We start from the raw sequence: 15,469 nt of genomic DNA on the forward strand, positions 1-15,469 counted from the left end.
CCTCCTTCAACCAATGTGTGATCTCACAATCTCACAAACCGTGTTAAACCAAATCCCTCCTTCAACGTGTAGCAAAGGTGATGCATATGCACCGCACCGCACCTTCCGACTACCTTATTACAACTCTACCTTTAACATCTCCCTCCATGGGGTTAGATGGTCAACTACCATAGCAAAACAGGTCACCAGCAAGAGCAAAGGTTGTTGTATGTGAAAGAATGAGAGACAGAAGGACAGAGCAAAAGATTCACGGGCAGCTCCAAACAAACCACAGGGGGTGTTGAATTTCTCGGGTACTCTTTTAACTTTCTCTACCTCTCTCTCTCTCTCTCTCTCTCTCTCTCTCTCTCTCTCTCTCTTCCAACATTTTTATATCCCAAAACTGCAACCTGTCGTCTGTTTGTGGCTTGGATTCAATCCGCACCCGTGAACTCTAACTCATTCATTCTCGTTCATTCTCTAATTACGACTCCCCTTTCCACCTAATCCCATTAAGCTGTATATAAACGGAAGCCCATTCCACTCCGTTACCAATTCCATTTCGTCCCTTCAAATCATGTCGAGACTTCAGCGGCCTCCTCCTCCTCCTCCTCTTCTTGTTCTTGTTCTTTTGCTGAGCCAGAGTCTCACCCTAACGCACTGCCATACCAAGGGGCTCAAACCCAAGAGCTCGCCCAAGACCGTTCTTCCCGAGAATTCGACCACAACCCAATTCTCAGAGCAGCAATTTATGAAATGGGTCGAATTTGTCGGCAGTCTCCGACACTCTGTTTTCAGAACGGCGAAGAACAACCTTTTTCCTTCTTATACTCTCCATGTGGCTAAGAATCCGGCTGTCGGGGACTTCACGTCGATCCAAGACGCCGTCGATTCCCTCCCTTCAATCAATTTGGTCAGAGTCGTCATCAAGGTTCATGAAGGTGTATACACGTGAGTACAAATCTTATTAAGAGTGCTCTGTTTTTTGTTTGGTTTCTTCTCTTGTCCTTTTCTCATTGCTGTAAGAACATTATTTGTGAATGTGGATTCAATTCAACAGAGAGAAGGTGAACATACCCCCGTTGAAATCATTCATAACAATCCAAGGAGCAGGGGCTGACAAAACGATTGTTCAATGGGGAGACACCGCACAAACACCAGGCCCAAAGGGGCAGCCAATGGGGACTTACAACTCCGCAACATTCGCAGTAAATTCCCCTTATTTCATAGCCAAAAACATCACATTCAAGGTAAACAAACTCCCAAAAAAACCCCACATTCAAAATCGTTTCTTTCTTTTAAATCAAAACAAACTTGTGTATGAAACAGAACACCACCCCTGTTCCAGTACCAGGGGCAATCGGGAAGCAGGCAGTGGCGTTCAGAATCTCGGCGGACACAGCAGCATTCTACGGCTGTAGATTCTTGGGAGCTCAAGACACACTATACGACCATTTGGGTCGGCATTATTACAAGGATTGTTACATAGAAGGGTCGGTGGACTTCATATTCGGAAACGGGCTGTCTCTGTTCGAGGGATGTCACGTGCACGCAATAGCGCAGAACGCAGGAGCGTTGACAGCGCAGGGGAGAAGCAGCCTGCTGGAGGACACAGGGTTCTCGTTCGTAAACTGTAAGGTCACGGGGTCTGGAGCGCTATACTTAGGGAGGGCATGGGGGCCCTTCTCTAGGGTCGTCTTCGCTTACACCTATATGGACAACATTATTCTCCCCAAAGGCTGGTACAACTGGGGCGATCCCAGCCGCGAAATGTACCCTTTCTCCTCCCCTCTCTCCTTGCATTTCATTTCATTTCATTAATTCATTCTACTCTCAAATTCAGCTTAAAATTGAACAAATTCGAAGCACAAAACATAAGTCCAAAACAGAGCAGGAGAAAGCCGTAAGCTAAGCAGCAGCGGCGGCGGCGGCGGCGGCGGCAGAGGCAGAGGCTGTCGTTTTCCTCCAACGTGGAATGCACTAAAAGACCAAAACTTTTTAATATTTATAGTAGCTGAGAGACCACCGCCCCACCAACATCGCCGCCGCCGCCACCCTCTGAGAGTGGAGGGTTTGGGCGGTGGCATTTCCCCATTTAACCGTCCATGATCTGTGACAGAGCATGCGCATGTAAGGAGATTTTGGTAATTTAGTAATGAGTTTGTTTAATGTTGTTGTAGGACGGTGTTTTATGGGCAATACAAATGTACAGGCGAAGGAGCTAGCTTTGCCGGCAGAGTTTCATGGTCGAGAGAGCTCACTGATGAAGAAGCCAAGCCCTTCATTTCCCTTACCTTCATTGATGGCTCTGAATGGATCAAAATATAATTTATTATTATTATTATACACATTTTAATTATTACTCATTAAACCATATAATTCAAATATAATACAGGTTTAGCCTGTAATCTCTGTATTTAATCAATAATAATATCATTTTTTTTTTCTCTTTTAACCATAAAATTAGTTGAAAATTACAATGATTGCCATTCCATCTAGAAAAATAAATTATTAAAATAAAACATAAACAAATGGGTCGGGTCTGACTTTGTTGGTGAGAGCATGTGATTGTCCAAGGGCAAAAAGGGAAAATTTTCAAACAACTCTTAGTCTATGATAATATTATTAAAATATGACAATTTTTTTTTTTTATTTAGGGGAGAAAATGTATTATTTTTTAAGTTTAAAATATTATTTTATTATTTTTGAGGTTTTAAGGTACGATTAGTTAGTTGTCATCGTATACTGAAAGTTACAAGCTTTCATCTAGTAATAAGATTTTGGATATTATAATAAAGGTGGTAAATTATGTTTTTTTTACCGCTTGTTCCTATACAACAATACATTTCTTGTATTTAAATTGCATGCTAGATTTATTCAAGTAATTTTGACAAAGTTATCTAATATATAGGGTAAGTCTGAAAAAAAAATTTAGATTTATTTCGTTTTTAAAATTATTGGATAATTTAGATATGTTAGACGAACACAAGTCTACACAATGATATGATATTGTCCACTTGAGCATACGCTCTCATGGGTTAGATTTGGGGGAGAGAGTATTCTTTGATTATAAATCAATGATCAATTCTTAAATTAGTCGATGTAGTACTTTCATCATCCAACCCCTCCACTCGAACAAAGTACGTCGGGCTTCCTCAAAAGGCCTTATACCAATGGAGAGAGTATTATTTGTTTATAAACTCATGATTATTCTCTAAATTAGTCGGAACTTTCATCATCCAACAAGATATAAAAATATGTTACCAAATCAAGAAATTTACCAACATGAATTTAAATTAATTTGACAATGAGATGTAAATAAATTTTTAGTATATTTTAATTTGAAAAAAAATATAAAAATAAAAATGGTTTTATTTGAGACTGACAATTATGATTTGTTCTCTCAGCCCCACCCTCTTGGAACACATCCAAATTTTACAATTTTACTTCCATAATAATTTTTTTTACCTTTTTTAACTTACTTCCTAAATTACTGAAACTCATCTACAAGTATCTTTTTCTCAAACAAAGTATACTATAAACCTATTGATAGACTTAGTAAACTCTAAAACAACTTTTCCTTAATCGAGGCTCGACTTCTTTTTCTGGACCCTATTGATAGACTTAGGAAACTCTAAAACAACTTTTCCTTAATCGAGGCTCGACTTCTTTTTCTGGACCACTCGAACAAAGTACAATCTTTTATTCACAAATATCATACCAAACTCGTAAACATACCGAAGAACATTTCTCGCCCTTCCGAAACTCATCTCGAACCTATCTTAGATTATCACCATAAGCTAACATTACCTCAAATTTAAGAAAAAACCAGGAATTTGAAATCTTCCCTTTCTTCACGCATATTCAAACCTATAACTCGAACCGTGTGGCTTGTCTTGTCTTGTCCTGTGGCTGTCCTGTCCTAAATACCTTTTTTCTTTCAAAAATATGTTTTTTTTTTTTCTTGGGGTTTGTTTGGTTTAGTCTCAATCTAAACCCTAATCATTGTTAAACCTACCCCCAAGTTTTTGAATCTCTGATCTGATTTGACTCTCCACTTTTGCCATATTCCTCTGTTTTGCAGAACCCACTGATTAAAATGTTAATTTAAGCTTAAATATAAACAAGACCGGCGTTGGAGGAATCTGAAGAACAGGAAGAATCTAATCAAGCATTGATTTGATGATGTAGATTACAATTCTAAGGTACTCGGAATAATTTGGAATGATTGTTCATGTTTTTCTCTGCAAGTTGTTGAATTCCGATGGCCGGTCGAGTTTGCTCATCACTGCGTTCTTGAAATTAATGGCGTCTTGAACTTGGGAGCATGATCTCTGCATTCGAACCCCACTAAGGCTGCTTCTTGATTCCATTAATTCGTTCAATGAAACTCTTTTCTTCGTTCCCGGCTCTGGCCTCTGTTTTGGAGCACTCTGAGACCTTAATTTCGCTTTAAACGATTGAGTGTTCGCCATGTAATTTGGGAAATTCAAGTACCCTCTGAAGAAATTATCGCCGCACATACTCTTCGCCGGCGTCGGAGGACCACCATTGGAACCACCACAGCTGACAAATCGTGGAGTACTCTGCGCCGTCGAGATTAAACGGCATTCCTCAGCCACAAAACCCCAGTCGGAATCGTGGAAATTCCGACCATCTGGGATCTGCAAACGTGACGGAGTCCGACAAGGGAGTGGAGACGACAATGGTTGGTTAAATGGGTCGTCACCCAATTCCGACAACGACGTGTTCGTTCGACGAGACATGGATTTGGGTCGGCTGGTATCCATTTCCACGATTTTGGGGCTTTCTTCCAGCGTTGTAAATATCATGTTGTCTAATGAAGCAGAGAGCCGTCTGCTATGAACTGAAGCTGTGTGTTCGCTCTTCGTATCGTCAAATCTCTCCTGAAAAACCCATTCAATTTCACCACTCATAAACAAATGACAAATTTTAAATAAGGTTTTGGGTGTTCACCGTGTTCTTGCGGGCTCGGATTTCAAGTCTGCGAGTTCTCTGAGACCGAACGGTGGCTTGAGCTCTGATTAAAGCTTGCATACTGAGAAGAGTAGCTGTCGCTTGTTTACGAACAAAATATCCCCTAACAACCGCCTGTAATTTCACCAGTCCTTTCAGTGCTCTCAGTGCTTTCCTCGCCTAATTTCACCCAATTATTAAAACAAATCCTCTGTTCTTAAAACCACTAAAAAAAAAAAACAGAGGAAACAGAGTCACTCACCAGATACCCTCTGAAGCAAGTTTGAATCTTTACAGAGGCCCATCTTTCCCGGCCGCCGCCAAACATAGTACCTCTACCATGGCTAGTCAAGCGGACTACAGCCACCGCAGCTTGTGCTGCAGCAACCGCCGCGTCGGCTGCTGCAGCAGTGGCTGCAGCCACTGCTATTGCATGCTTGCTCTGTTCTTTATCTGTTTCAGAGTAGAAGGATTTCAACCACGCCGCCTCTGCCGCTGATAAATACGGCGGTGTTGTGGCGGGATTATTGCAGAGATCGTTGTCGGCGGCGGAATTGGAAGTGGGTTTTGTTTGGTTGGAATTTTCTTTGTCTCTCTTAATCCCAAAGAAGTTCTTGAACCATCTTGTCGCCCTCCCCATTTCTCTCTGGAACAGAGGAAGAGAGAAGAAAGGGGGGAAAGGAGAAGATAAGATGAAGAAGAAGAAGATGAAGTGAAGAACAGAGGAAACTGGAGTTGTGTGAGGGATGAGATTGTTTGAACGTTATAAGATAGATATCCTTATCGATGCCAGATTCGAAGGGGACGGGGGGTAACGTTTCTCGGAAAAAAGCTATATTTTTTTTCTTTTTCAAAAAAATTAAATATAGTTTATATTATACGACTCTCCACACTCGTATGATTTCAAGAGAGTATTTTTTGATTATAAACTTAGGGCTTCCCAAAAGACCGTCCACTTTTAGTCATTTTTTACTACGACTTCTAGTTCGAGGAGGCTAGACTCCTTTTAAGCCTCCTCTTCTTTTTGAGTCTTTTGTTCGACATTTGAGGATTTACCAATCTATTGGCACAAGTTTTAGGGTATGACTCTCATACCATGTTAGATGAATACGACTATTGGCACAAGTTTTAAGGCATGGCTTTGATACTATGTTAGATGAATACGACTCTCCACAATTGTATGGTACTGTCCACTTTGAGCATAAGCTCTCGTAGCTTTGCTTTGGGCTTCCCCCAAAATGCCTCATACCAATGGAGATAGTATTCCTTGATTATAAACACATGATCATTTCCTAAACTAGCCGAGGTAGACTTTCATTATCCAACCGGCGACTCTAGCAATTTTATAATTTCATAAATTAATAGTTAAATCTCATAAAATTTAAATATAAAGTATCGAGAATTAGCCGTAAACTTTAAATATTTTTAAATTTAAGATAAGATTACAACCTAATTTTGAGTTGATCGGGTTAACATTACCAAAAAAAATGTCAACATGCAAATAAAACCACATTTTTTTTTAAAAATTTTCAAAGCATTAAACTCCTCCCAAATTGAAAAAAAATTCAAACCTAATTCAATTTTTATGATTTGGGTCGAGTAATTCGAATTAGTCGGATTATCGAGTTATATAAACAACCGAGAGACGGAAAATAAATTTAAAATTATTTGATATATTTATAATAAAAATAATAATTATTACTTGGTTTAAAAGCAAAAGAAGAAAAGATTGTATGAGCGAAAATATGTGTGTACTTTATGGAGCGACGTGCCGGTGGTGAAGGAAAAATACAAGGCAACGCCTGAGAGAATTGTCGTCTTCTGAATTACCTCCATTTTTTTCCTTTTTTAAATATTACAATTTTTACTTTTTTTTAAGACTAAAAAAAAAAAAAAACATGTGTTTAATTTTATTTTTAAGATAATTGTTGTCAACTTGTTCTTATTTAAAAAAATAAAAAAGGAAATATTAATGAAATACATAATTATTTTTTAAGGTTATTTTTAAAATGGATAAATGTTGGAAATGCTCTGTGTTCTCATTGGTATGTTTCACGGGAAACTATGATGTTTGGTTTGGGGTATTGTATTGATTGAGCTGCATTGGGAACATCATTAATTTTTAAAAATATAATTATTGTTATTATTTATTATTTTTTTATGACGCAATTTTCTTCCTCTTTTACCGTACCCATATTATTGGTCAATGTTTTCACACATTGTTTCATAATTCCCTTCTTTTTCTATCCTTTCTCGCCTCAATTTCATATTTACTATCATAGGAATATTACTGGGAGTAGTTAACAGTAATTACAAACGTTAAATATTCTTAATCTTTGTAATAATCTTTAAGGCAGAGTTGAGTTGATTGTAACTCTATTTTTTGAGTTGGTCTGATTGATCCGACCAAAACTATGTCAACTTTCGAACAGAACATAATTTTTTATTTTTCAAAAGTTCAATCCAACCCAACGTTTATGATTTGGATTGAGTATTTTGAGTTGGTCGAATTTTGTGCTGTATGAATGATTAGACGAACACGACTCTCCACAATGGTATGATATTGTCCACTTTGAGTATAAGCTCTCATGGTTTTACTTTGGGCTTCTCCAAAAGACCTCAAAGCAAAGCCATGGGAGCTTATGCTCAAAGTGGACAATATCATACCATTGTGGAGAGTCGTGTTCGTCTAACATGGTATCAAAGTCATGCCTAAACTTAGTCGTGCCAATAGATTGGTAAATCCTCAAATATCGAACAAAGAACTCCAAAAGAAAATGAGTCAAGCCTCCTCGAAGGCAGTAAAAAATGACTAAGACTCCAAAGGAGTCGAGCCTCGATTAAGGGGAGGAGCACTTTGTTCGAGGGGAGATGTTGGATGATGAAAGTCCCACATCGGCTAATTTAGAGAATGATCATGGGTTTATAAGTGAGGAATAGTAATTCGATTGGTCTGAGCCCTTTTGAAGAAGCCCAAAGCAAAGCCATGAGAAGAGTCAAATTTTGTTTGGTCACGGACTTTGTAATTCAAGGATAATAGTTATTTACTAACCTAATTTTAAACGTTATTTTTTTTAGGATCAATAATTGAAAAATTACATGTAAAGGACTAATGGGGAAGCGTTTTCCTAGTAGACAATTTTTAAAACCATGAGACTGAAAGCAATACGTAACAAGTCAAAGCGGACAATATTTGATAGCAGTGACTCCTAGTTTCCATAAAAGTTACACGGGTGAAAAAAACCATGCTAATAAATAACGTGATCACATCTGACATCTCTTACCTCGAAATGTGGATGGGAAGGAAAGGTAAAAAAGGGTGTGTGATGAACATCCTTTTGGACCCATTAATTTGTGCATCTGTTATTGCAATCAAGAACAAGAACAAGGTGCCATTTGATGTCCAAAATAAATAGAAGGTGCATCAAAAAGGGTGTAGAGGCAAGATGAGATAGTTGGCATGGAGTGAAGAGAAAGGCAAAGGCCCATATGAAGTAATGAGTAGGGTTTCCCCATACGCCTCTTCCTTCTTGCACACTTCTTATGGGTTCAATTGCCAACAATTTCAATTCAATTCAATCATCAATTTCTTGTTGTTTGTTCTTAAGGTTACTCATATACACAAGGAAAGTGATGATGAAGTTTGCAGCCCAGAAGAAGATGGAGAAGGAATGGATGGGCAGCCAAGTACGATAAATCATTTCAATTTCAGTATTTATCGGCTACCGTATTCAAATGACTTAAGATCTTGATCGACTTAAATAAGTTATAAATATTAATTGGGTTAATTTTTTTTTTCTGGGTTGGGTTCGATTGAGTTGAACTTTTAAACAACTATAAAATTTAGGTCAGTCTGTGTGTTGACATCGAAAATAGGTTATTACGAAAATTAAGAAGATTTTATGTTGTAACTGTTAGAAATCACGACTCTCTACAATGATATGATATTGTCCACTTCGAACATAAGTTCTCATGGTTTTGCTTTGGGCTTCCCCCAAAAGTCCTCGTACCAAGGAGATAATATTCCTCACTTATAAACTCATGATCTTCCACTAAATTAACCAACGTGGGACTCACTCCCAATAATCCTCAATCCTGAACAGTAACGTGTAATGCACTTAAGCATGATTTTTCAAATTAATAAAAAATAATTGAAAACCAATTTAATTCGAAAATAAGAGAATTAAGTTGGGTTGGGTTATGAACTTAATTTGAGTGCTCGAGCCGGGCCATTAGGAGTCCACCACAGACCGGACCGTGGTAGACTCAGCCACGGTTAACTGTAAATGGGCCTAAGGCTTGGGTTCATATAACTGGGCCTTCAGTGACCCTTTGGGCCTGGGTGGATTTCTCATATTCCACCTATCATCTATTACTTAAAACTGTTCAATAACAGATTAAATTTTTTTAAAATAATAATAAATTTATAATTTAATATTTTATTTGAATTTTTTTAAGCTTTTAAAATGGACATTTTTAATTTTAAAATTCATACAAAATGATATGTTAATTGAAATTTAAATATTTATATTAGGAAAGTGAATCTGAGTAAAACGACCAAGATGACCTTATTCATCCCTATCTGTAGATCACGATCAACAACATGTTCTGGGTGGCTAGAAGTTGATGAACCGTATCAAACCAACCAAATCATGTATTCTAATGGAGATAAGTTCAAAAAAAAAAACATCGAATATCTTAAAATTTAAAAAATATATATATATTTTAGACAATTAGGTGAAATAAAAGGGAAAAATATGTGGTTGTTGCCGTACCTATACATTAAATGAAACTGAAAGCGAAAGCACTGCCCACAACTATAACTATTCCAAAAACGACAACACAATATTGCCACTCCCATCTATTTTATCTCACAATTTATTTATTTAATGGGATTATTTTTAATTTTAAATAAGTAGATACAAAATGCACGTAAATATTAATTTACGATATTTTAATATCCATTAGTGAATAATTAAAATATATTGGATTTGAAAAATTATTAGTTTCTATATTTTATTTATTAGTCAAATATTATGGGCTCTGATTTAAATCTGTGGGTATTTATCTGCAATTAATCCCACCTGACAGGATAAACTCGTAATATATGGCCGTTAGTTTATCTATTTAAACAAAATACCAAAAAGAAAATAATAATAAAACAAAAAGTTGGCAACTCCACGGAAATTTATGACCATTGGATTTTGGTGACACCCATTGTTTATAACTTTTGTGATGGATTTATAACCGAAAGACATCTATGATAATCCGTAATACATAGTTTTCAGTCTCACGATTTTTAAAACGTGTAGATAAAGAGTGATTTTTATGTCTTTGTAACAAAGGTTACGTTTACTTTTTGGATTGATATGGAAAATAGAGAAGTAAAAAAAAAATAGATATAGAACGAAGAAGTTTGTGCAGTATGAGAAGGAGTTTTGATCGATTAAAAAAGATAATGTACTTTAATCGACCGGTGTTAAGCATGAACATGTTAACATGTAAATCAGACAGGAAGGGAGTGTTGGATAATGAAAGTTCTAGATCGGCTAATTTAGGGAATGATCATGGATTTATAATCAAAGAATACTCTCTCCATTGGTATGAGGCATTATTGGGGAAGCCCAAACCAAAGTCATGCGAGCTTTATGCTCAAAGTGGACAATATATACCATGTGGAGAGTCGTGTTCGTCTAACATGGTATTAGAGCATGCCCTAAACTTAGTCACGCCAATAGATTGTGACTAAGACTCTAAAAGAAAAAGGAGTCGAGCCTCGATTAAGGAGAGGCGTACTTTGTTCAAGGGGAGGTGTTGGATGATGAAAGTCTTACATCGGTTAATTTAGACAATATCATACCATTGATTACAGAAGTAAGAAAATCAAACCATTGAAATTTTCTTAAGAAAAAACCGGTTTAATATCTGAAAATTACTTTGGAACATGTTTGGAAATGGATAAGTAAGAATGGAGTATATTAAAATCATATTTGATGACGGTTTTATTTTTTTATCTTGTATTTTTTAAAATTTATACCGGTTTCTCTTAATTTTTTTAAATTTTTTATTTAATTTTAAAACACAAAACCCATGGTTTATAAAATTTTAATTAAAAAAAAAAAAAAAGAAGGTAATAATATATGTTTTATAATAATAAAATAATATATTTAATTGAATTAATTTTAGTAATAATTTTGGAGGGAGGAAAATGATAAGGACGGAAGAAAAGTGGTACACGTGGGATTGCGAAGCTGAAATGCGTTCCCAAAAGCATATAAAAAGGCATCGGTGGAGGACAGGTCAGAAGCGTAATTGTGAGTCAAAGGTTGTCCAAATTCTGAAGCCCAACCAGAAGGACGTGATTCTACAAATTCAAATTGAAAAATCAATTTCAGTTTTCTTCGCTTCATGGATTCCACAGCAATGTGCGCGATAAATTTCCATTAGGTAAACACATCAATCCATTTCTAGTTTCCAATTTCCAATTCCATTCGATCTGGGAACTTCCTTTTCCCTCTCTTTGATTCCGTTTCCCTTTTTGTTTTTCTTTTCATTCTCCATCGCTTCATTTTCACGCTTTCTCCAAACCAGAATGAATCTCTGATCACTGGAGAATTTCTTTCCGATCGGAGATCTCAGTTTTTCTAAATCCTCCGGCTATTTCTTGCGATTTTGACAGTCAATCTATCTAATCTACTCTTGTCTGTTTCGAGATGAAGAAGGTAGTTGTGGGAACGGTTGTGGTCTGCGCCGCAGCTGTTTGCACGGCGGCGGCGTTGGTGGTGCGTCATCGGATGAAGAACTGTGGGAAGTGGACTAGAGCAATGAACATATTGAAGGAGTTTGAAGAGAAGTGTAAAACTTCAGTGGAAAAGCTGAAGCAAGTAGCAGATGCTATGACTGTGGAGATGCATGCTGGACTCGCATCTGAAGGCGGAAGCAAGCTCAAGATGCTTATTAGCTATGTTGATAATCTTCCTACCGGGTAATTTTATCTACTTTGTCTCATTCTGTTTAAATTGGTAGAACTTTAATGAAGCGGCTGTGTTTTTTTAGTGAACTTTAATGTGGAGGAGGCTTTGTTCTTATCTGTACTTGATTTCATGAAATTGAATGGTGAACTTTACAAGAACTCGTCCAAGAAAACTAGCAGTTCAGCTAGTTGAGGGAGAAATTTCACTCATTCGGAGTACAACAGTGAAAGTTTCCCATTATTGTGTGGGAATTAGCATTTCAGCTATACTTAAACACACTAATTTTATCTCATTACTTGCTGTTATTTGATGTAATATAACCATCCTTCCCTGCTGCAAAAACTGGAGAGAATATAATCTATCATTTTCTTGTCAATCCTATTAGGGACGAGAAAGGGTTGTTCTATGCATTAGACCTTGGAGGCACAAACTTCCGTGTGTTGCGTGTACAATTGGGAGGAAAGGATGAACGTGTTGTTAGGCAAGAATTTGTCGAAGTTGCGATTCCTCCACATTTAATGACCGGATCTTCGGAGGTTAGTATTTTCATTAGCAAGTTTCATACGCTAAGACTCCAAATTAAAATTCTCAGAACTGAATGAAGAATGTTTTTCAGGCCTTATTTGGTTTTATAGCTGAAGCACTTGCAAAATTTGTTGAAGAAGAAGGTGATGGCTACCACCCAGTATCTGGTTGGCAAAGAGAGCTGGGTTTTACGTTTTCTTTCCCAGTTAGGCAAACATCTATTGCCTCGGGGACACTTATCAAGTGGACAAAGGGATTCAACATCGAGGACACGGTTAGTACTTGTTACCTTGATATCTATCATCATTGTGTTGTTTAGTACAACCATGTCTTTCTATTTGTTTTGAAAAACGTTTCACTATATCTATTTACCCCTAAAAATGGAATCAAATTATATGTGAACAACATTAGACCTGAAAGCTATTGTTTATAACATTTAGGGAACTTGTGTTCTCTTCGTGCATCTTTCTCTTTATGTTGTGGAAAGACATCTAAGCTTTGGCGTAATTGTGACAGGAAATTAACTAATAAGGTGAACGACTGTGTTTTGTTCTTACCATTAGGAATTTTAACTGCCTAAAAGAATCCTATCCAATCGAAGTGTCGTTGGATTGGTTGAAAAGAAAAAAAAACAGAAACAAATTACCTGATCTGTGGTAGAACTGAAATTCTTTGCAAGCTTCGTTAACTTTAAGATTTCTGTATGGGAAGTTGAAATGAAACTGAGAAGGATTTAATCGATATCTGATTTGCAATTTGGGAGGAAGGATAAATTGCTCGAGAAGTGATTTGGGTTACGGTCCTGTTGAAGTACTTATTCCTCGTTCGTAATTTATGAATAATGCTTTCCTTCGCTAATGTAATGTACTAGAAATTTTCAAGAACGCATGGTTGTCTGTAAATGTTATCACTGTACAATCTATCTAGTGTATGACTTCAAGTATGGTACATTTCTCATCCGTGGCATCTTTTCTGGATGATATTGATGTAGGTTGGGCAAGATGTGGTAGGAGAAATGACAAAGGCCATGGAAAAGATTGGATTGGATATGCGTGTGGCGGCTTTGGTATGTATATTTCCAAGATCTTTAAGACGCATTTGTTACAATTCTGTGATGTGAATTGTCCCCATGATTTTTTCCCCTCATTATGTTGGACATCCTAACTAGTCTATCTGGTTCAGGTGAATGATACAATAGGCACTTTAGCTGGAGGCAGTTACTACAATGATAATGTTATTGCTGCCGTGATTCTGGGAACTGGAACAAATGCAGCATATGTGGAGCGGGCGCATGCAATTCCTAAATGGCAAGGCCTTCTACCTCAATCAGGAGAGATGGTTAGTAAGAGTAGCTTTTGACCTGTGGTTCTATTCATTATATTTTATGTGTGTTCCATATTTAACGTTCTTTCAAACCGACAGGTTATTAACATGGAATGGGGTAACTTCCGGTCTTCTCACCTTCCGATCACCGAATATGATCAAGCTCTGGATTTGGAAAGTTTAAACCCGGGAGAACAGGTAAAGCTCCTCTTTTTCTTTGAGCTATTCTTCTCGTAGTCTTCATCATTGCAAATTGCCAAATTGGCTATCCTAAATATATATAATATGTATCTTGTGACATGCAGATTTTCGAGAAGATGATATCTGGCATGTATCTAGGAGAAATAGTTCGCAGAGTTCTGTGTAGGATGGCTGTAGAAGCTGCCTTTTTTGGCGATGTTGTTCCGCCTAAACTCAAAAGGCCTTTCATTCTTAGGTATTGCTCTTTTGCTCACTTGTAGTGGTCGTGCTATTTGACAGACCTTGTTCTCTTGTCCTAAATGAAAAACAAATGAACAGGAAAAAGAAAAACAAATTTCAGAACCAGTTAACTTGCGATATGAATCTACGCCATCTAGTTTGTTGCTTTTTTCATTACTTCATTTGTAAAATGGATGTATGTTGGTTTTTTGGAAACAGATCTAAAGAACCCTTGATTGTTGTGTTAAATTATTGTTGATATTTATGCAGGACTCCAGACATGTCCGCCATGCATCATGATACATCTCCAGATCTGAGAGTTATTGGAAGCAAGCTGAATGACATTTTGGAGGTTCGCATTAAATTCCCTTCCTGGAGCCAATTGATCGCTACTCTTGGTCATTTGAGTTTTTTTCGATTCATGATGTGAAAGAAAAACAATTTTCTCTTAGTCGTTTCATTACGGAACGATCACCAAAACTCATGTAAATTTGTTCTTTTGTGTCAGGTATCTAACAGCCCTCTCCCTATGAGAAAAATCATCTTTGAGCTATGTGACATTGTTGCCACTCGTGGTGCACGCCTATCGGCTGCTGGGATTTATGGGATCATCAAGAAATTGGGAAGAGACATCCCAAAAGATGGGGATAAGCAGAAAGCTGTCATAGCTGTTGATGGTGGGTTATTTGAGCACTACACTAAATTTAGAAACTCAATGGAGAGTTCACTCAAGGAATTACTGGGAGACGAAGTTGCAGACAACTTTGTGATCGAGCACTCGAACGATGGCTCTGGCATTGGAGCAGCACTTCTCGCAGCATCTCACTCGCAGTATCTTGGGGTAGAGGAGTCCTGAAAACAGGAGTCCAAATCCAGCTAAGGTAGCTCAGAATAATGAAATAGTTCCAATCATTTGTTGTAAAAGAACTTGTATTCTTTGTCTTTACAGACTTGAGGTTATTTAGGCTCCTCGTTTCAATGACTCTCAAGTCGTTAATTTTATGGTTTAGAGCATATCATCTCCAGCAATGGGTAAATTATGTGGTAGATTTGCCTGCTAACACTCCCAACATTTTGAAATGGCTCCCTCCATCCTCATGATGTTGGAGCGGATGTCAATGGCATTGGAGCACAAGTTACCTTTGGCTTTGATATGGTTAATAAATGGGGACGAGGGGTTTCCCTCCTCGCCATCGTCTCCGATGAAATCATCCTTCCCCGAGTTCCTTTGCCAATAAATTAGAACCATATGGTTCGTCTGCAGGCTGTTG

General features: G+C 37.4%; 3 protein-coding genes across 8 annotated transcripts; 2 read left to right on the forward strand and 1 right to left on the reverse strand.

Moving 5' to 3' along the window:
- The first annotated feature begins 398 nt into the window (after nt 1-398).
- Nucleotides 399-2,358, forward strand: LOC111780040 (putative pectinesterase 53). 3 transcript variants are annotated; one of them, XR_002812791.2, is made up of 5 exons: nt 399-930; nt 1,040-1,229; nt 1,309-1,751; nt 1,823-2,109; nt 2,192-2,358. XR_002812791.2 is itself a non-coding variant. In XM_023660301.2 (4 exons), the coding sequence occupies exons 1-4, from the start codon at nt 557-559 to the stop codon at nt 1,884-1,886; spliced, it is 1,071 nt and encodes a 356-aa protein (XP_023516069.2). In that variant the 5' UTR covers nt 399-556; the 3' UTR covers nt 1,887-2,358. The 3 variants fall into 3 exon arrangements, 2 of the variants coding, with proteins under 2 accessions (XP_023516069.2, XP_023516068.2); XM_023660301.2 differs by having other exon boundaries at nt 1,823-2,358; XM_023660300.2 differs by lacking the exon at nt 1,823-2,109 and having other exon boundaries at nt 402-930; nt 2,160-2,358.
- Nucleotides 2,359-4,114: 1,756 nt separating this feature from the next.
- On the reverse strand, nt 4,115-5,747 carry LOC111779677 (protein IQ-domain 26). Its single transcript, XM_023659785.2, has 3 exons — nt 5,219-5,747; nt 4,957-5,136; nt 4,115-4,886 (listed from the first exon to the last, which is right to left on the reverse strand). The coding sequence occupies exons 1-3, from the start codon at nt 5,594-5,596 to the stop codon at nt 4,212-4,214; spliced, it is 1,233 nt and encodes a 410-aa protein (XP_023515553.1). The 5' UTR covers nt 5,597-5,747; the 3' UTR covers nt 4,115-4,211.
- Nucleotides 5,748-11,243: 5,496 nt separating this feature from the next.
- LOC111780007 (hexokinase-1) lies at nt 11,244-15,180 on the forward strand. Of its 4 annotated transcripts, none has more exons than XM_023660244.2 (10): nt 11,244-11,403; nt 11,676-11,941; nt 12,316-12,466; nt 12,547-12,729; nt 13,447-13,521; nt 13,638-13,793; nt 13,878-13,976; nt 14,084-14,214; nt 14,469-14,550; nt 14,707-15,180. In XM_023660244.2, exons 2-10 carry the CDS (start codon nt 11,751-11,753, stop codon nt 15,052-15,054), a joined length of 1,416 nt encoding a protein of 471 aa, XP_023516012.2. In that variant the 5' UTR covers nt 11,244-11,403; nt 11,676-11,750; the 3' UTR covers nt 15,055-15,180. The 4 variants fall into 4 exon arrangements, with proteins under 4 accessions (XP_023516012.2, XP_023516013.2, XP_023516011.2 ...); XM_023660245.2 differs by having other exon boundaries at nt 11,249-11,403; nt 11,679-11,941; XM_023660243.2 differs by having other exon boundaries at nt 11,254-11,403; nt 11,670-11,941.
- The last annotated feature ends 289 nt before the right edge of the window (nt 15,181-15,469 follow it).

This window comes from Cucurbita pepo, chromosome 18 (genome assembly GCF_057944985.1).
Source record: "Cucurbita pepo subsp. pepo isolate OVF chromosome 18, ASM5794498v1, whole genome shotgun sequence".
Lineage (NCBI taxonomy): Eukaryota > Viridiplantae > Streptophyta > Magnoliopsida > Cucurbitales > Cucurbitaceae > Cucurbita > Cucurbita pepo.